At 38.2% G+C, this 22,336-nt stretch overlaps 1 protein-coding gene across 2 annotated transcripts in view; it reads left to right on the forward strand.

Moving 5' to 3' along the window:
• The window catches only part of EPHA3 (EPH receptor A3), a 230,746-nt gene that overhangs the window by 181,155 nt on the left and 27,255 nt on the right, over positions 1-22,336 (forward strand). For both annotated transcript variants that reach the window (XM_065853481.2, XM_065853471.2), the window contains exons 10-13: positions 2,004-2,129; positions 8,705-8,890; positions 14,521-14,582; positions 16,907-17,116. In XM_065853481.2, coding sequence (XP_065709553.1) covers positions 2,004-2,129; positions 8,705-8,890; positions 14,521-14,582; positions 16,907-17,116 — 584 coding nt within the window. The remainder of the gene's footprint in view (positions 1-2,003; positions 2,130-8,704; positions 8,891-14,520; positions 14,583-16,906; positions 17,117-22,336) is intronic.

Raw genomic sequence — 22,336 nt, forward strand, 5'->3', positions numbered from 1 at the left:
TAAAAAAGGATAAAGTAACTTCCATGGCTGTCGTAAACTTTCAGCATCTCAAATACAGCAGCTGGTTTATTTCAGTCACTTTATACTGAATTACCTTAAAAAAGACTTCAGCCATGAACTATTCCCTGCAGCCTTATTACAAATCCTATAATATTACTTCAAAGGAGCAAAAATGTTTCACCTCCTCAGATCCTCTCCCTTTGCCTTCTTTGGCTAGGCCCTTTTTATTTTTTTGCTACCCTTAGGGCAATCCATGCTGTTAAAATGAAAATGTAAATTATTATGTTTGCACAGAATGAGCTGTAAAGTAGTACAGCTTAACACATGTGCATGTGTTTATTATCTGTTTTTCATGACAGAACCCAGTTACTATACAGGCTGCTCTTAATTATTGGTGTGAAGGGATTATTCTCCTTGCAGTCACCATCACCTGATCTTGGGAACCTCTGGGGTCAGCATTAAAAATCCACAGCCAAAAACGCCACAGTGCAGAAGCTTTTAATTGTTGTTATTTTTATTGGAGGTATGAGGGAGCCTGTAATGTACATTCAGCATGGACGGAAAGGAGCCTTTACAAGATTTTTAACCAACAGCAATATACAGCCAATTACTTTTTGTTTTACTTGCAAGTAATTCTGTAATCATCAGGCTCTTGAAGGAAACACAGTTGGCATTTAATGCCAAGCACACGCAGCTCTTGTGTTAATAGCATGGCTCATAGTTTGCATTGTTTCCAAGGCAATTAGCTTGGGAACTCAGTTTTATCATTTATTTGTCAATACTGAGGCCAATAAATCTCCAAAAATTGGTTATTATTTTCTTTACATACACTTGGGATTGTTTGAGAAAACAATGGTGTGCTCTAACTAATGCTCCAAAGGCATTTTTTCCCATCTGTGTAACCTAGCAAAAAAGGTTTAACTATTCTAGCATTCAACAAATTGATACAGTATAATAATGCCAAGGTAGAAAGGATAGTCCCAAGTAGGTTAGGGCAGTGTTTGTAGGAGGAGTTAATATCTTTTACAAGACCAACTGGCACAGTAAGGGAAATACACGTCCAGGAATGCAGGTTTTCTGTCAGGACCAGAAAACTTCAAGCTGAATGTAACAGATATTTCACTTTTTTGTTAACAAAATATATTTGTGTTCCAAGCCGAATACAGAGGTAGGCACACAAGGTACTGCGTGCAAGCACAAGTAGGACCTTGGGCTGGGGAGGGGAATGAGGCTATGCTTTGCCTTCAGCACCTTTGCTGTAGAGAATTGCGAATGATAACCTGTTCACCTCATCCCCAGTCCTGCTGGACGAAGAGGTGTGGAGAGCTTGAAACTGACTTTAAAGTCTTTCAGTCATTTGAACCAGTGTTTGGCCTGGGCAAACAAAACAATCCCTGGCCAGGAGATGGTAGAGGGGGACAAAATAATAGCACGGATGTTAAGGTAACTGCATGCTAGAACCAAACTTTAGTAAAAAGAATAATGGTCTACTTTCCTTGTATGTACTAGCAGAGGGATTGAGGTAGAGGTGTGTTTGTTCACATATAATTTTCTTGTGCATCTTGTTGGAGGCCTTGGAAAGAAAAAGCTTGACTTAATGTATTCTCCTTAATATATGCTTAAGAACTTTTCAGGTTGACTGTAGCATCATACATTTTGTTCCTTGCCTCTTTGTTGTTGCCTTGAAAGGAACAATATAAGGCAGCATCTAAACAGACCAAGCTGGGAGGGTCAGGTAGTATTTTAATATTTGAAAAGCAGTTAAATATGGTAAGTGTAGATATATTTTAAATTCTTTTTCAGATTTGGGTGCAACAACTACATTTATGTCTCTGGTTTCACGCTATATTAAGGTTCCTGGAGACCCATCCAAAGCAGTTTGATTTGAAGAAGCAGTATACGTTTTTCTTCTATTGACTTGATTTCTCTTCTCTCATGAACTTTCTTTAGAAGGATTAATTAAGTCTAAGTAACATTTTTTCTCCGAATTTGTTTTTACACAGTGAAACTCCCAGGCCTGAGAACTTACGTAGATCCGCATACATATGAAGATCCCAATCAAGCTGTGCATGAATTTGCCAAGGAATTGGATGCTTCTAACATATCCATTGATAAAGTAGTTGGAGCAGGTAATGACCGTCAGATATACTGAACTAAAGATAGCCTTTTTTTGGATACACTGTTTTACATCCTTAAGTTTATACTTGTGACTGGAAAGAAAATGTTCTAAAGTCTTCAGATTAGTAGGTCAATTTTACAACTGACTTCAGTGCATACGAAAAGTTAAGGGCTTATGGTTCTATTTTTTTCCCCAAAGAAAGCAGGAAGTAAAACAGTTTTTCAAAGAGCATTCATCAGCCCACACTTGGATGCAGCACTGTTGGGAGTGAAGAGAGTTCAGCCTCACTTGTATGTTTCTCTTTAAAATCTGTCAGCACAGAAAATGGTATCAACTGTGAAGATGTTTTCTTTTTTTCCCTTGAAAGGACTGTTGACTATTATGCCTTGAGTGAAACCACAAACTCATTTCATACCAGTCACCACACATCCATCAGACTGCAATGACCTTTGGTCATTGGATTGATTTTGGTCACTGCTTTGGATTTGAATTATCGATTTGGGAGGAAAGGGTTGTCTGTCTGATAACGGATTGTTTGAGCCATACAGACGCCATAGATTGTTTGGTTTACAAAAAACAAACTGTTGAAATGAGCAGATTTTGTAGCAGAGGAGCCAGATTACAAAAATTCTCATCACACTGACTTGTGCATGTTGCAACGCAGCATATAGTTCCTAATAGGATGTGTGCTTGCTCCTTGAAGTAAAGTGGCAGATTGTCTTGTCAGGTCAGAATATCATAAAGTGTTAGCTTTCCTGCTAAATTAAAGCATTTGTGAGAACTATTATTGATTTTTAATCCATTGAAAATTACTAGTTCTTTTATTATTGATTTTTTGCTTCTCTCTAAACTTACTATTTGAATTAAAATCATGAGATGTGAGATACACAGACTCCTTCTGCACAGCAAAAGATTTTAATTTGCAAAAAAAACAAGCTACTGTACTATCAATCCCTCCTGAATCACCCAGTAAAAGGAAACAGTATTCATCGTCTCTTACCGCAGCTACTCAACTGCTTGTATGAAGTTAGGTTATTTTCTGCAAAGGTAGAATTTTTATTCCTTGCTGGTTTTAATTTTGCCCCACAAGAGTGCACTGTTCTCCGTCATCTTCAGTAAAGGCAGCACAGCTCTGCTTACTGCACATAACAGAGAATTAACATGGGCAAAGCTAAGAGGGTTACTGAAAAGTTAAGTCCAAGATCAGTATGTTTCTTCCTAAGGCTTTCAGGAGCATTCATTTAGACAAGTAAGCTTTCTAAACTTGGGCTCTATGCAGTATATGAATCTAGAAAACAAATTAATAAGAATCAGTGATATGTCATATTTTATAGCTCATTGTTCTGACTTATTTTTAATCAGCATGCACATGAGAATGAGAGGTAAATCAAAATTTTCCAAATGTGACCTCTGAAAATGGAGAGAGGTTTCTGAGAGGCTTCAAAAAAGGGATATGTACTAAAAGATTCAAGTGGTTTGAAAAACAGTCCCTTTCCTCCACTCCAGTGAACGTGAAAGTCGGTTCCTGCAGGTCCTCGACTTTGAACCTTGGACTCAAGATAATAATGAAACCATTTGTTGGAGACTATGACACTAAACTACATGTGGTGTTACAGTTAATATTCTGTATTAACAGTTGCCAGAGATCATAGATTCATAGAATAATTTGGGTTGGAAGGGACCTTCAAAGGTCATCTAGTCCAAGCCCCTGCAATGAGCAGGGACATTTTCAACTAGATCAGGTTGCTCAGAGCCCTGTCCAACCTGGCCTGGAATGTCTCCAGGGATGGGGCATCTACCGCCTCTCTGGGCAACCTGTGCCAGTGTTTCACCACCCTCAGTGTAAAAAATTTCTTCCACATGCCTAACCTGAATCTTCCCTCTTTTAGTTTAAAACCATCACCCGTTGTCCTGTCACAACAGACCCTGCTAAAAAGTCTGTCCCCATCTTTCTTACAAGCCCCTTTTAAGTACTGAAAGGCCACAAAAAGGTCTCACCAGAGCCTTCTCTTCTCCAGGATGAACAACTTCAACTCTCTCAGTCTTGAGCAAGGCAGGGAAGAACAGAGTAAATCAGGCTACAGGGGGCTGGAAGCTTACAAAATGCATTCATAGCATCACTTTACACTGCTGTCATGTTCAGCACAGGGTAGCTTTTGCATTCACAGTAAGTGCCTCCAAGGCTGCTTCTGCAGGAACGATTCTTTCCTTCTCAAAAGCAGAAAGGCATTTCCCGTCTCTTACTTCAATCAATGACTCATTTGAGTGAATGACTTGGTCTTTTCCTGCCCTTCTCCCTTACAAATGCAAGTGTGAATGAAATTATAAAAATGCAGTGATATGAGAAGAAGGGATTCATTTAACTGCATTGAAGTGTGACGTAAGTAATGAGGCCTTCAAGTCAGGCAAGTAATCTTGATATTCTGAGGTACTTTTCCAAGTAGTTTTTCACATCTTTAGCCAGAGGTCTCGGAGACTAGAGGGCAGCTTACATAGCTTTGAAAACACACCTAAATGCAATAAGGAAATACTCTTGTTCAAAAGAACCTCAAGAAAAACACAAGGGATTTTAGTGGGAGGCTAAGTATAAGAAAATTGAGGTCAGGAGCCACTTTTTCATATTTTTCTTTACAGTAATTCTTTATTTTAAAACAACTCACTTCAGTTCAGCAAACCACGTAAGAAGTTTAAATCCAATTGGACAGCAAGAGAATACTACAGAAAGTGCTTTATTGATTTGGGATAGATTTAAGTCTGTGCTTTGCAGAACATGAAAGCAAGCATTTGCTTTTCTTTCAAAGTTTAAATGTGCTTGTAGCATAATATCTTGTTGATCAAAGTATTTCTAAAATTTAGGTGCTATCTGTCTGTGAACTTATTGTGAAGGTTTGCAGTGTCTCAGTGAGGACTTGTAGAATGTTGCTGAGGTTCACAAGGTTTGCAAAACATTCAGTTTAGGTGCCTCTCCAGCTCCAAGGGAGTTCTGTGCACAGCAATACCATCATGATTTAAAACACAGCAAAGTAAAGGGAGTAGCTAATTTCACAGAGTCATTTTTACTTGTCCCCTGGGTGTAAATGCACAGCAAATTCCATTCACTGGTGCCCTGAGTAGCCTATTTAAAAAGAAATTAAGATCTCCTGAAGAGAGATCTTTATATTATGAACAGCCCTCTTAATATGTATTTGCTCTCCACATGTAAGTAGTCTGCAGGGTAGGTTATACGATGTTTATGTGTGTAGCATAATTAAAAGTAAACACTTCAGAAACGCTTTACATGAAAAGCCATCAACCCCATCTCTTAAAATCTGAGCCAGGTTTTCCACCTTCCAAGTCAAACACAAGTCCTTGTTCCTCCTAAAAAATATCTGATGATATCCAGCCCATTTCTTACTAGGACCATACTGAAATGATTTGCAGGAAAAAGTTGTAGCGTAACTGCATGTCACTATGGGCGTTGGCTGGAGTTACGTAACACCCATACTGCCACGTATATGAAAGAACCAAAGGTTAACGTAGTTGGGCTGCACAATGAGCTTTTTCCATCAAAATAGTTTTCCAAGAAAGTAAACCCATTTTATACCCACAGACAACAGTAAGCTCCATTGCTATGAAGGGTCCAACTTTTAGTCTTGTGGAATCTGATTAATCACACAAGTTCTAAATTGTGCAATTACGGCTGAATAGGGCTGTGCTGATGGACATTAGCCATAACCTTTTCCTTCCCAAAAGTCAAACAAACATCAAATACACAATTCTGATCAGAAATGAAGGATTGATTGGTGGACTGCTTGCTGAAATAATAGCTGTAGTCTCCATTGACAGTAACTGAACAATAGTTTTAAGAAGTTAGCTTCTTATAGCTTTTTGGACCATTAAAACCTAGAGAAAAGGAAATATGAAGCTGGACATTACAAGATTTATTTCAAACACTTTTTTCCCTTCCTTCTGTTTTCAAGATGTGCTTTGGTCTTCCTCTTTGTGGTGCTCTGACAGTATTGAGCTGGAGTTAGTATTTGAACTGAAGCAGTGTTTGCTCTTGGTAAAGTATACCAGTCATGTGGCTTGCAGAGGTTGAATATTTTTAATTAAGAATTCTAAACACAACTCAACACCCATTAGTTACCAGTAATAGATTCTACAACTCATTTCCTGAGCTGCTGCCTATCTTGGCAGCCTGAAATACAAATAATGTTAGAAACAATAGATGTAATCTAAGTGTTGTTTTAGTAGTATATATGTATATGTATATATTACATCAATAGCACAGTACCATGTCTAGGGGATGAAGAAGCTCAGCAGCTGGTGATAAGATATGGTGACATTCACTTCTGTGTTGTTGACTCAAATCTAGCCTGGGTTAGCAACAGAGAAAGGGCATTGCTCTATGACACGTGTTCATTTTTTTTCGGTTAAATTGGCTGTCTAACAGAGAAACCTTAGAAAATAAAGCTGAAAATTGACCTCAAGAATTCATCAAGTCCACACCCTTGCCTGGAACAGAACTTGTTAGGTACCATTCTTGACAGATACTTATTCTTTACGATCTCCAAGATAAAAGAGTTTATAGCCTCCCTAAAAAGTCTTTTATACTGCCCAAGTGTCCTTACTGTTAGGATTTTTTTCCTGATCTTCCTGACCTTTACTGTAATTTGCAACTATTCTTTGGTTTACCTCTTGTACAGAAAAAGGAGTTGGTGTCCATCTTATTTATAATCATAATTTTGATAAACCAAAACTATTGTCATGTCTTTCTCCTCATTCCTTGTTGAACGTGAACACACAGCACTGTTAAGATTCTGGTCATTGTTGTGACTCCCTTTATCATTGCTAAATTGTAGTGCCACAAATAGGACATGGACTCTAATGCCAGCCATATTGGTGGCAAGCTGATGAAAGAATAATTTCAATTTGCAGATAAATGGGCTGACCATAACATCTAAAATGTCTCCCACGTGGTATCATGTCTGAAGTCAATGGTGAATGGCTGTCAATCCATTGCACATTTGTTTCTGAGCTTTAAATCTATGAAGGGCAACACAATTTAAATTTGCCTATTAAATAGATCTAATTTCTGTGGGTTTTGGTCATTTTTAGTTTGCACAGATGTTGCTTAATGTAAACAATCAGCTGCAGAGATAAAGAAAGAATCATTGTGGGCAAATAAGCTCCAACAGCCTTTGCTCTTTAGAGGAATAGTAATGCTATTGCATTTAGGATCATTACACATTAAGTTGGAAAAAGCTCATATGTAAGCAGTATAATCACTCTTTCCATGATGAAAATAAAAACCACATTCGCAGTTTCAATAAAAATTATGCCAGATAGATGTAGATTTATAGGGTTTGTTTGTTTCCAAGTCAAACTTTCTATACAAAGCCACTTGACAAAATACGGCATATGAGGGGCTGTTTATATTCAGATCTCATGTATTTTGACAAAAGGACCTGAATAGGCATGTGCTGTTGGAAAATGAGTGTTAAAAGCCCTCCAGCAACACCCTCTAGTTTCTTGAAAGGAAACAAACAAACAAACAAACCTACCTTTATTTAATCATGTGGGGCAATTCTTACCATCATATTTCTTGTATGTTTTATCCATTCATGGTTTTTACTATAGTTTATTTTACTTATTTTATCATTAAAGCAACAGTTGCTACTGTAATTTTAACTGGAATATTGTATGTGCAGTTCATTATATCATATCAAATCTAAGGTGGGGAGTTGGATAATTGGGAATAAAAAGTCAGTTACTGCTCAAATGTCTTTTAAGATACTAAAACTTCCTTATATGCTTTATGTAATTATTAATTAAATGCAGAAATTTTCAAGTGAGATGTTTTCTTTCAGCAGTTTGTCAATATATTTAATACTTCTTGTTTGAATGCTAGGATAATTTCCTCTGTGCATTCTTCTTCTGTTACATATCGACGGATAAACGGCATTGTATAAAAGTAAACATGCAGTGATATCTGCCATTTTCTATGTAGACAACTCACACAACATACAGTGGGCACAACATTCATGGTGGACTATCAGGTCCTGTAGTCCCATAGTGACAGTAAATGTTCGCACAATTAGATCCATTTGAATAATGATAGAACAAAGATAATCCACATGTATTTATTTTTTATTTGCAGCTATTGTAGTTAAATTCATTTGATATTAATTATCTTGGTATTTTAATTGAAATAAGTAAAATATGTGGGACCTCCACTATCTCTGGTAGAAATTAAGGCTATAATGGGTGCATGACTATTCTGATACCTGTGTGTTAATCAGTTAGCCCTCCTACTATTGTCTCAAAGTGCATCAACTGAAATAGAAAGTGAATTTTCTGGTAACATTTATGCATTCCTCTGCTCTGTAGTCATCTGGATATGCTGTGTAAGTGACACTGTCCAGTTTGACAGATGGAGGACCCAAGCATGGAAATGTTAAGTAGTTGTCGGAAGGCTTCCTTTGGGTCAGTGACCCACCAGTAAACATCACACTTCAGGGGCCTTTGCTGAATATTATGTCCTTTTTCTTAAATCCCCATGAAATAACTACATTTCATCTTTTGTCATTTTTCCACTCTTTTTAGGAGAATTTGGAGAAGTGTGCAGTGGACGCCTAAAGCTGCCTTCTAAAAAGGAAATTTCAGTGGCTATCAAAACCCTGAAAGTTGGCTACACTGAAAAACAGAGAAGGGACTTCCTGGGAGAAGCAAGCATCATGGGACAGTTTGACCACCCTAATATAATTCGATTAGAGGGAGTCGTCACTAAAAGTAAGATATGACGGGGTTATCTCTTTTGCATGGGAAGTATCACTGGAGGTCCTTTCCAACTTAAATTATGCTGTGATGCCCTGATCTTTCAAGGAAGAGCAAAAGCAAATAGAAAACTGAAGCATCCATGTTTATGCTCTGCAAACCCTTGCAGAAGTGTTTGTGTTATAACCTTGTTGATATATACCAAATATCCTTCAAAAGAGATAACAGCAGAAACACATAGCATGGCTTTTGCAACGTATATCGTTATTTCCTCAAAAGCAGGAATAAAATCACACAATGTGAAAGCACCAGCTAAGCCCACGCTGAAGGATCCAATGAAGAACGGTGTCGGAGGAAATTGCCCACAGTGCAACTGCAGGAGCTTCACTGTTTCGATGCTCTCAGGATGGCGAGAACTTAGAAACAGTACCCTGGGTTGATGAGCTGGGAAAAAATGGGGAATAAAACAGTCTGCTTGAAAAAAATAGAGAGAACATGGAGAAGGAGGAGCATTTCTGAAGAACAGTGCAGCTCAGTAATAAACTGGCAGGTTTAATAAACTCCAGAGCTACAAATTGCTTCAAAGTGGCCAAGAGGCACTTGCTGATAATCTGTTAGGAGTCCTGGAGTCTGATATCCTAATGTTTCCTAATTACACTGAAGCAATATGTTTGGCTGTCAACTAAATCATTAGATTTTGTCATTAGCACAAATTAATGAACAGCCTACCTGGCTACAGCAACTGATACTGGTCCAAACGTTTTCCCACATGGTTTTCATGCCGGGAAAATACTCCATGTGATATTCAGTATGTACCAGTATGAGACATTTTAAAGATCCTGATCCCCTTAGTAAAAATCTCAAAAAAGTCAAAATGTGGAGCTTTAGATTATCGGTAGTAAAAATGATTTTATTTCTTTGATAATATATATTTACGAATAGTAATTTTCTACATCTGCCTTTGGGTGTTTTTGTTATGGATTTGGGTTGGGTTTTTTTTGTTTTCTTTGTTTGGTTGGTTTTGTTTGCTTTTGTTAAAGCATATTTTTGTTTATGTCTTTGATAACAAATCACCTTCTCTTTTCGAGACAAAAAAAATAATTAAAACCTCCATCCATGCATGGTACCTTCCTGCAAAAGTAATATATTTGAAGAACCCTCTCCAGCTCCACTTTTGTTAAGATACCAGCAAGTCATAACTGGCATTCCTGAACAGTGGTGCTGGTCCTCGAGGTCCTACCCAGCTTTCCCATGGCAGCCACAGTAGCGTCCTCAAAGCTGCCCAGATCCTGCGTGCTCTTCTCCTTATTAGCAGCTGGTGGGATTTGGTGCTGGCGATGCTGCCTCATTTAGGCAACTTCTGACTCTTCATTGCTTGTGCTGCTGATTGTCCTCTGCCTTGAGGTGGAAAGGCAGAAGTAGTTGGTAATAGAAAAGAGGTTACAAGAAGTACTAAAACTGGCTTCTTCCACGAGATATAAACTCAGAGACATCAGCTGTACTTTCTAAATATCCATTGCAACATAAGGTGGTAAATTGAATGATCAAAGTCCTCCAGTAGTTATTATGTGGGAGATCACTAAGATTTCATATGGGGTATGCTTAAAAAAAGAAAAGAAAAAAAAAAAAACCCAGGAATTCTCTGAGATTTTTCAGGGGAGTGGAAAAAAATCAGTAGCATGTTTCCTAGTTCATCTTAGAGGACTCTGCTGGCAGAGAACGTTGTTGCCATTTCGATCAACTGCTTCCAATGTGCATTTTCAGTTTAACTGGGTAGAAGTATACCAGATTTTTTGTTGTTAAGTAGATTGTTTTATTGGTTTTAAGGGTTTTTGGTTTTAAAATTGCATGATGCAAGGTTTTACAAACATAGGCCTGAATTTTGTAGCTTACTACAACAAATTATTTTAAACAAAAAAAACCCACAAGAATGTGTCTAAAAATAACTATTCTGAAGTATGCAAACCCCTATATGTTATGAAGAAACATAATTACAATAATAATGCTTTCTCTGAGTGTGATTCATGAAAGTCTATTTTGCTTGATTTAAATAACAAAGAAGTTATTCTTCAGCTTTGGTCTCATGGTCCCATCAGGAAAGGGCTGCCAGATCTGCCTGTATAAATCCAAGTTATCTTCTGCTTTTCAATGACACACGCTTTGTACAGTCAGAATAAGATTTGCAGTCCCAAAATTACTTGAAATGCCAGCATCAGTCTGTACACAGCTGAGCTAAGATCTATTTTGTTACATTTTGTATTTCTGTGGCACTTGAGAAAATAATTTAATTGCTGTGCATGCAGGAATTTGTGCATTGCTTTTGAATGTGCACTACTAATTCCATCTGTATTCTCTGTAAGTGACTATTAGTAAGTTTGCTACTCAGCTGTATTCACAGTAGACTGCTATCTGTTTCGGAGAGGGTGGGAGTGCCAGCTGCCTGTCACATTTAAGTATGAGAGAGCAAGCTCTGAATATTCCCAGCTGAAATCAATAAAAGCCTCAGGGTTACAACACCCTCTCCAGATAGCTTGAATACATGCATTGAGAAAACTGATCTGGAACTATTTGCTGGGTAAAATTATATGGCATAAATGCAAGTAAAGATAATAATTTATTTTCTTTAACATTCTATAGTGTGATAGGATGAGAAGGTAGTGGGATTTGGCTTTTCTAAATCAATCTAATATACCATAATATCAAATTAGCAGGTGTTCATATTTTTTAATGATAGCTATTAAAGCACACTCACAAGTGTTAGTTTATGTATAGTCAGTAGAGAGTCTCTTGAAGTATTTGCTGGATTGTTCTCAGTGCAGGTAATGCATGACAAACAGGTGATGTGACCTTTTCTTCATTATGCAAATTCTTTTGACAGGTGGCCCTTAGCGATGATCTAGCTCTTCATACTAAGCAGACCTTCTGAAGCAACTCCTAACAACTGTAATTGTTACAATCCCAATAACAGGACCATTTGTTATGAGGAGTTCTCAAGCTGGGGTGGCCGTAGTGTGCCAGTGGGACAATCCAACCACAGTCTGAAGGAGGTGCACCCACCAGATGAGGCTTCAGTCCTGGGCTCCAGTGCAGAATTGTTCCCCCACTTCACACAGATTTCTGTTTTGCTTTTTCCAGCTGCTACACTGGTCTCCTGGGCGCGCTGTAGGCAGTAGTCTTAATAACCAGCACACATGTTCTGCTTAGTTTACTAATAATTTACAGCAATTTGTAGCCTGTTAGTGTAATAAATTTCAGCAACACTGTTGACACAAGTTGTTATCGTGTATAAACGGCTGTGCTTTGATAAATGAATGCAGAATGTTCTTTTAAAAGCGCACCGTGTTGCTTCAGAGCATATGCTTCTTATTATGGACACGTTTCCAACTGAATGAAAGTAGAATCCTGCACTTCAGGCTTTCTGAGTACGGGTGAGCAAGGCAGGAAGATGGTCTCTTAATAATTTGAAAGGCATAGCCTCTTACACTGTTTTCAGCCTTCTGATATGTCATAAAATTGAGTATACACAGAAACCAGGCAACTGTCTCCTGGTTTCAAAGTACGTGGATTTATCACAGAAATTTGTGGGTAGCCCCATTGGTGTACTCCCCTTTATTTGAATGATCCAGCAGCATTTTCTGTCCGTTACCTTTGCCATTGGGTTAATCTTATACATACAGTTTAAGTTAGGTACTTTTCCTTGTGCTGCAAATTTCTTGCTAACAAGAGTAGGCAAGCAAAGGATTATTTTTTTTTTTTTTTGAGAGAGAGAGATTTTACATTTTTAGGTCTTTTATCTGCACCATATCCTATATGATTCAAGATTAATGTTTTGGATAAAGAGTGTGTTCCTACCAGTTAATGGATGACAGAGTCGATTATCCATTAGTGTGACTCCCACAGTATAACACATCATTTGCACAGCAGAAAGAAGGTATTTTAACCAATTGATCTATACAGTGGACAAAGGATTTTCTTCTCATTATATTAAACTCATGCTTTGGAATTAGTATTTCTATTCTAAGAATTTATATTTGATAGGAGTGGTATTTTCTCAGAAACAAACAAAAAAGTAGTTGTTACCACTTGCTTTTTTAATGGCTTTCTTGCTTTTGGTTATACTGAGTACCTCTTTTAAGCCTCACACAGTTCAGTTTTAAAAAATAAAATGTCACCATGCCTGCTATACAATATGCAGGCCTTTGTCAGGCTTTTAGGGTCAAATGCCCTCCTCTATTATATGTGAAATAATAATTCATCTCCTTAAATAACTTCATGCTCTTACCCACCTTTCACTCTACCACAAAGAGAAAATAAACGAAGCTTTAGAAAATATTATGAAATAATAAAATCCATATGATGATAAAATATTAACAGAGCAATGACCTTTGGAAACTTTACTGTAATCACATTAATTTTTGCATTCGTGTCTGTTCAATGTGTCAGAGTTGCATATAAAATCTCAGTTATATCACAAACTAATCTAAATCTGCATGGGGAAGTTTTGAAAGATATTAGAGGCTTTCCAAGGATGCAGGGCTGTTTCTTTAGAGCATGCTGTTGCCCTGTGGATGCAATGTGTTTGGTTCCCAGCTATGTTGTGCTTGGTAGGAGGGGAGGTTCGTGTTCATAGAATCATAGAACAGTTTGGGTTGCAAGGGATCTTCAAAGGCATCTAGTCAGACCCCCTGCAATGAGCAGGGACATCTTCAACTAGATCAGGTTGCTCAGAGTCCCATCCAGCCTGCCTTTCAATGTTTCCAGGGATGGGGCATCTACCACCTCTCTGAGCAACCTATTGCTGTATTTTACAACCATCATTGTAAAAATTTCTTCCTCACATCTAGTCTGAATCTTCCCTTCTTTTAGTGTTGCAACTGATCCTGCTGCAGTGGGCAGCAGGACTGCCTGGAAAGAGGGCTCAACCCCAGCAGTGGAATGTGGCTGTGTTACAGCTCAGCTTTTCTTTCCAGTGCCTTATATTGCTTCCATTGTCCATCTTCCATCTCTATCCCCACCCCAACATTTTCCTTTACTTACACTGGGAAAATGCTGAAGCTCTACAGTTTAAATGCATTGTAAATACCCTCCTGAGGGAGAAGGTTTTTTTGATGTTGCTTCCATGTAGGCTATTTAATCTTCCCCATACCATAGTCTCTGAGGAACATATTGGTTGTGCCCATGTGGCAGAGCACTGCTCCACAGTCCTTGCACCACTACTCTGGAGAGAAACTGCTACTCCTTCCACAGCAAGTGCCCAGTTCCCTTCAAGAGCGGGCCTGGGGCAAATGCATGGCAAAATACGTCTACTTCATTGCCTAAATTCTAGGGTTATATGAAGAATTATGTTCAACAGTGATAGATAACACAACATACGCTGAAAATGCAGGATGCTTCACTCTTTCTTGGGGATTGAGCTGCTAAAAATCATATCAGTTTATGCTGAAATGACTCTATTTCTGTTGTTTTAAGTGAAGGTACAATTATGTTGTGGATAGAGTTGGTTTTGCAGATGCATCTTTTGCTTTCTTTCTAAATTTTAAATTATCCTTGGGATTTGAAAGATATGGGTGCATTTCTGAAATTCATGTTCTTGCTGATCATTATGTATTCTTTTTAAATGCCTGACCCCTGCCATCTGTTTGCAGGTAAGCCAGTTATGATTGTTACTGAGTATATGGAAAATGGTTCCTTGGACAGCTTCCTACGGGTAAGTGCAATGGAAAACTGGAAGGTGCAGAACTGGCTCTATTTTTGAATTTGTTTTGAATTTACCACCACTCTACTCTCACTCATCATCAGCTCTTGTTGCTTGATATTTCATTGTTTCTGTTTGGTTTTGTGTGCATTGCAACGTGCTCAGAAAACCTAGTAGGGATCTGCTAGTCCATTTTGACTGTTTACAGTAAACATTATTCCAAAATGAAGAAAACTTTGGTTTGATGAGTATGTCACATCTATTAAAAAAATTCTGGCATGCAAAAATGAAAATAGTTTGCAGTTATGCTTATTGGTTGGCAGCCTGTAAGTCTTACCAAGAGATTTCCAAAGTGAATGGATTTGTGGAAATTTTTCAGTAAACCAATAGTACTGAGCCAAGAGCTGTTTCTCTAAATGTGAAAAGTTTAGGGAATAACTCCATACCTCAGGGTGTTTGAAATGTTTTGCTAGCAAACTTTATTGGCCTGTTTTCTTTCCCCAACCTTAGACATACTAATACTGTTGTTGATTTATCTTTGTTTTCTGTCAAAGTTGGTAGTGAGCCTAAAAAAATTTAAACGCTCCCTGTGTCACCAAGATTTACTTGTGGCAAAACAAGAAGTATAGCAGAAATGATATCCCATCTGAGGGGAAACACTAGTTTAATTTTAATTTGTTAGGGCAAACTCAGCTGTGGCTGAGAGACTACTTTGGTTCTGCCACGGTTGAGTGACATTATCCCCCAAATTCATAACACTGAACTAGACATTTAGCCCCAAAAGGGGATATATTGTCAACCTTAGTTTCAGTATGTACTATGTATGTTATGATGTCCACTGGAGCATGTAAAATACATATGAATAATGTGTCAGTATATCTAAATGAAATATGTTTGAACTGAACTATATATATTTTGTTTAGGCTTAAAATCCTTGAAGAAAGCTCTGAGGAATAAAGAATAATTTCTGACTGTACAAAACAGTTGTTCAACTCGTTTCTTTACTTCAGTGTGGTTTTTTGGTTGTTTGTGGGGGTTTTTTTTTGTCTTTTTTGTTTGGTTGGTTTATTTTTTGTTGTTTTGGTTTGCTTTTTATTAGTTGTGTGGAAACATAGATAAGAACCTAATATCACAGGCAACTCAGGCCACATAACCCTGCTATAAATGACTTTTAAAACTGGTCAGCTTGATTTCCTTATTGCCATTGGAAGGCTGTCTGAGCATCTCATTCCTTTCATGGTTAGAAACTTTCTTCCTATTTCAAGCTAAATCTTCTCCAGGGTCTATATACATCCTCTTGTGTTGGCTCTAGTTAAAGAAGGTTTCATAACAGGGAACTGCTAAGAGTCTTCTATAATAATGAATTTCTTCGTGAAAGAGAGTTTTGAGTGGCTCTTTAAAGCATCTGCTGTGCCATATATTTGCTTAATGTTTACAGTGCTAATATTGCCTCTAAGCTTATTAATCAAAAATGAAATTAATGCAGTCATTCTTGCAGGCTGATTCGTGTGAGCTCACCCCACATGGCAGAACCAGCTCCCATGTATTTAATAAATTTCTGGGAGAAGCAGCAGGAAGAGCTGGAGAGCTGCCTATGATGATAAATTTACAGCACTGGGGAATTCATTTGAGAGCACTAGGATGTACTGGTGTCCTGTCGTCTATGTATCTATGTATCAATATCAAAGGTAGATGTTAACAAACAGCACTGGTAAGAGCTGGGAGATTTAAAATAAGTCTAGAAGTAGATAATTAGAAATGTATGCAGCTATTGGTTTCTAGGCTAAGTCACAGTGTGTTTAAGTTATTTTTGTGTTCCTGAAGTTGAGGAAAATTTTGAGAAATAAGTTTAAATTTAATGGAATTTGAAAACCACTGAATCAAATCAATATTTGCTTTTGTTAGAAAAAAAAAAATGCTTGCGTAATAGAAAACTTTCATTAGTCCTTGAGTAAGTCTGGGATTTTTGCTAATTCTTATGGCCTTTCAGAGAAGTTGGACATCTGTTTCTCTCAAAACCTAGCACTCTAGTCTCAGGATCACACACAACTTCAATTTATATGCTGCTTTCACACAGATCCCATCTAGGAAATTAAAATTCTGATGACAAGAAGAATGGGAAAAATTGATTTTTATCTGAATTGAAAATCTGTCCCCTTCCCTCAGGTGACTGGGAGATTATCCTCCACAGACCAAAGTATTTCCATGTGTGATGTTTAAATCATGACCCCTGACTCATGAGCTCTTCACTTGAAGAGCTTCCAGGTTCATTATCAAAAATCTGTGCAAGGATGAACTTAAACAATCTCTGAAATTACATTTCAAATGTTTTCCAGAAACATGATGCCCAGTTCACAGTCATTCAGCTAGTAGGCATGCTTCGAGGGATCGCATCTGGCATGAAATATTTGTCAGATATGGGTTATGTCCATCGAGATTTAGCTGCTCGTAATATCCTCATCAACAGTAACTTGGTGTGCAAAGTCTCAGATTTTGGTCTCTCTCGTGTACTGGAAGATGACCCAGAAGCTGCTTACACCACACGGGTGAGTTTCTGTGTTTGTTTAAAATTCATGGTGATTATGTGTGATTAGACTGAAGTCTGAGGGAGTCCCCGAGGCTTATGCTCTCTGTTCTAGAGGCCATCCAGTCTTGCATGCCAAGAGATGTTCAATAAAACGTGAACTCATCACAGCTTTTTTTTAGTTCATGTATCAGAGAAGACAGAAGGAAAAAAAAAGATGGTTTCTTCTGGTAGATTATTTTTCTTAAAGTTTGCAAAGTCCTTGACTCAGTATCTGCTGGGTGTGTAAAGGTGTCAATACCACTGGTAAGGCGTGAGTTTGTTGTAGTGTAAGACTTCATATGTGCTTTGAGCAGGTTTTGTTACACTGCTGATCTAGCTCCCACATAGTAAAAAAATTTCTACCTAGCAATATTTTTTCGGTTTTGGTTTTGGTTTTTTTTTTTTTACTTTTTTGTCTGTGCTAGTATGGTGGGAGATATGTCTGGTTGGAGCATAGTGATATTGCTGTTCTACAAGGGTGTATGAGCTGTACCTGCTGTTTTACCCCTACCTAACTGAGTAAAAACTTGAGTAAAGAAAAAAAAAAAAGAAAAAACAGAAATTTGCTTAACAATGTAGTAAACCTCCTATACTTTCTCCTCCCTATATCATACATAGAAATTGGAACCCATCTCTTGAAGCTGTAATGATATCAAGAGGGAGACTTACCTCTGACTTTCATCCTGAGACAGAGAAGCTTTTATCAGATAGGGGACTTCCCATGGTGTAGGCTGCTGCTTGTTTCTTTTTTTGGATTTCCTCCTTCCTGAAAAGCTACATGGAAGCTACAGTGTTAGCTTAGAGCCTTAGGAAAGCCACAGCGTCTTCTAAATACAGCCTTTCAGCACCTCTTCTTCTCACTTGAATAATGCTTCTGTTTTATTGTGGAAACCTTGAAGGCATACATGTAGTTTTGTGTATATAGATATTACACTGAGGTGTCTGTCTGTTCACTTTAATCCTATTGCAAGTGGATTTTATTAACTTTAGAAAAAGTGGCATTAATATTCAGTATTTTAGAGAAGTGTAATTTGCAGTGATGCCTAGTAATCATCTCATCTTCACTGTACAAACCAGATTAGAGTAGAATGTATCAGCAAAATCTTAATGTGGGTTTTCCAGTGCTTCTTTCATTCCTGATCACTGACAAGAGTAATCACTTATTGTGGTAGTTTGCGTGTTATATTCTTCATGATTGAAATAAAATAACATGTGACAAATGAGTAAAGAAATCGTAGCTGTTTTCTTACACATTATATATACATTATATACACATACATTTATAGGTGGATATTTATCAGACATACCTTAATAACTTACCAGATATAAAGACTCTATTCTTTACTTGACTTTCCAGTGCTTTCTTGACCTCTGATAAGCTGTGGCATGGTCTTAGAAATATGCAATATATACCACTTTAGAAAATCATCTGTAGAGATATCTCATGGTTAATATAAAGAGGTATTAGTAGAAAGCAGTTTTCATGCTCAGTATAGGTACAGCATTCATAGGTAAATATGAATATAATGCAAGAGTTCCTTGGGAGATAATTGTCTGTAGTTTAGCCAGATGTGTATTGCCTTGTCAGATATACTTGTCTGCCCTCGTCTTAAAAACTCCTGTGCAAGTAATGGATGTTACTGTCCCTGAGGTAAACACCTCTAGATATAGTATTTATCTAGTCTCATATTTAACCTCCCTTCCCCAGAGTGTATGCCTGCAAGCTAAGCCAGTTACTCTGTGTCTGACCACCATTGCCCATGGGTAGATGGTCGATCTCCCCTCTAAAACAGCTGCTTACATGCATGGAAGTTGCTGTCCTCTTGGCACATGTCTCCATTATTTTATTTTCTAAGCAATTTTTCCAAACTTACTATTCTTTCTGTTCTCTTTCAGAGCCCAAAACAGGATATTGATCCCCAGCATAGCATGTTTATCTCATGTTTCTTACGCATGCCCTTTATCACAGAATCACAGAATGGTTGTGGTTGGAAATGACCTCTGGAGATCGGCTAGTCCAACCCACCTGTTGAAGCAGGTTCACCAAGAGCAGATTGTGCAGGAATGTGTCCAGACAGGTTTTGAATATCTCCAGATAAAGAGACTCCACAGCCTCTCTGGGCAGCCTGTTCCAGTGCTCTGGCACCCTCAAAGTAAAGAAGTTTCTCCTCATATTCAGGTGGAACTTCCTGTGCTTCAGTTTGTGCCCGTTGCCCCTCATCCTATCATTGAGCACCACCAAAAAGAATGGTCCCATACTCTTGACATCTACCGTTGAGATATCTGTGAGCATAAATAAGATCCCCTCTCAGCCTTTTCTTCTCCAGGGTGAACAGACCCAGCTCTCTCCGTCTTTCCTCATAAAAAAGATGCTCCAGACCCCTAATCATCTTTGTAGCACACCACTGGACTCTCTTCCTTTTTCTTCTTAAACTAGGGAGCCCAGAACTGGACACAATACTCCAGATGTTGCCACACCAGGGCATAGTAGAGGGGTAAGAAAACCTCCCTCAACCTGCTGGTCACACTTTTCCTAATGCACCCCAGGATACCATTGGCCTTGGCCACAAGGGCACATTGCTGAATCATGGTCAATCTCTTGTCCACCAGGACTCATAGGTCCTTCTCTGCAGTGCTGCTTTCCAGCAGGTCAATCCCTTACATGTATGTTAATATCTCCATGGGTGAGAAGTCACTATGCCTCCTTCCACCCCCAACACAGCTTTACCACATGGCTGGCTCATGTTTTCTGCTCACCTTTACCACGGTTTGAAATTCAGTTCTCTTACTCCAAAATTCATCAGGGCATGTGAACTAATCTATAACTTAGTAATGGCATTCTGTGTACTCACATTAAGAGCTGAAGATACCTTTGAGTCCTAGTTAACTTAGATGAACAAGTTGTGTAGGGAGGAAAAAGTAGCTCTCCATCAAACTACATAGCACACAGCTTTCTGAGGGAAGCACACTTTCCTGAAAATGAGGTGTATGTCAGTGACTTATACCCGTGGGTGGCTAAGACAAACAAGGGTGGATGAGGGGTCAGTGTTTATCAGCTAGGGTTATGTAGGAATTTCCTATAGCCAAGTGCAGTGTTGATTTTTTTTTCTTCCTCTCCTTCTACCACCTATTTTCTAACCCTGCCTGCCTATTTATATTTAGATAGTGAAATTAGATGGAAAAAATGTATTTTGCCAAGTGCAATCATCTGTATTCAGTAAACTCCATCTGGCATTTATGGTGTATAAGCAAACTGCTGCAGGAAGATGCTCAGATAATTAAAACTTTCAAATACAACCTAGGACAAATCTAATCTTCTTCAAAAGTAGTTACTGAATATACCTGTGCCACATCTTGACTCTGAGAGAAGGACAAGGCTATTTGCTGTTCATCTTTTGCTCAGGTTTTCTCTGAAGTGAATCTTGTATACATGCCCAGATAGTGTGTCCCTGGAGTATGTTTGATCTTCAGCTTAAACAAGTGACGACCACGAGTGTGAAACAGAACTCCAGTCCACTGGAAGAAAGCAGGGCAGTTCATGTTTCTGCTGCTTAGTCATATCGCAAAGCATAGGACTGTTTCCTAGGCTGCTCCTACTGCCTTTCACAGGCACAAATTATATGGCAAAACCAAGACAAAAGTAGTGCCACTTTTTAAAATACTGGCATCACCCCAACCGTTTTAATGCCTTTACAACTAATGGATGAAAACTAGTCGGTAGGATCTTTGAAAAGCCAAAAAAAATAAAAAGAAAAAAAATCCAAGTTATAACCACAATTCCAAACATTCAAACAGTAAAGACTGCTTATTACTGGGTGGAGACTTTTGCCCCCCCTCTCCTTCTTCCCAGTACCAGTTTTCCATTTAGTATCAGTGGTACTAGGGAAATTCATAGAATTAGCTGCAAAGATAGATGTTTTATTTACATCTCATGTTCTGCCCCTATTTTCCACCTGTAAATATTAAAGCCTCAGAACAATTCCATTACTTTAATTCGCAATTGCAATTCAGGATTGGTCTGTCCCCAAGAAGCCCAGTCAGCCCTTCAAGCTTTCAATACACACTACTGACTGGGTGAAATTTTATGTTTTTCTGTTCTCAAAAGCCGTGTCTGAAGCATGTATCCCTTTATATATCAATAATGTATATATCCCTTTATGTATCAATACATAATCCGTGATATTCATGCTATTGTACAAGAACTCTGAAGAACAATAAAAAGATCACAGATGCACATGTGAAATACATGGAATCAGGACTTGTAAGGAAACTTTTCTACCTGACAGGGTCATTCTTTACCTCCTGAATTATTGTCAGTGACTTGATACCACAAAAGGCCTCTGGCAGCCTGTGGTCTGCCTGCTTACAGAAGCAGAAGCCAGCATGTGAATTAAGCTGGCTGAGTGTTTGGATTTTTTTTTAACTGAGCCTTTGTGCCAGAGGGGATGTACTGTAACTACCTGCATTCTCCATACCTATTCACTTTTACTTGAAAGGCCAAGACTGTATTAAAATTGTCATTGTCAAATTGATTCTTTCTATTCTTATTATTTTTAGATGGCTGCATGACAAGTAGGTGGACTAATAATGTTATGAAGTGGAAGTAAATTTAACCCATTGCACATGTAGAGGGACTGTAATTATGTCTCTCAAAGGCATAATAATTGGGTAATCAGTAGATTAACTTTGACTATTTAAACGCATATTTGGATACAGTACTGGTGTTCGTGACATTTCAATGGAAAACTCCATCCAGTTATTCTATTTCTTAAAAAATACTGTGATTTGATGGCAAGTAAATATTCTGGTAGCCTGTGCCCCCAGGTGATGGTGCCAGAGCAGGCGGGGCACCCCAAAGCGTTGCTCAATTGTGTGCCACAGGGAAGGGCACACAGGTCCTTTCTGTTATGCACATTATTGCAACTGCTTGACAGAAATTTGTTGTGGCTTTTCCCTATATATACAAGAATACATTAATACAGTCTGATTGTGTTGAAGGATTTGGTAAAGAAAGAAAAAAAAGAAACACAATTTCTCTTGCATGATAAACATGAGAGAGCGAAGCAGTGGTCTGTTATCATTTACCACTCAAGAAGAAGATAAGATAAAATACTCATTTGTAAGGGATGAACAATTAACGCTGTGTAATTTTCAGGTGCTGAAGAGAGCCTAAGTCAGGTTCATCTCACTCATATGAAAC

The sequence above is a fragment of the Patagioenas fasciata genome, chromosome 1 (genome assembly GCF_037038585.1).
Source record: "Patagioenas fasciata isolate bPatFas1 chromosome 1, bPatFas1.hap1, whole genome shotgun sequence".
Classification (NCBI taxonomy): Eukaryota; Metazoa; Chordata; class Aves; order Columbiformes; family Columbidae; genus Patagioenas; species Patagioenas fasciata.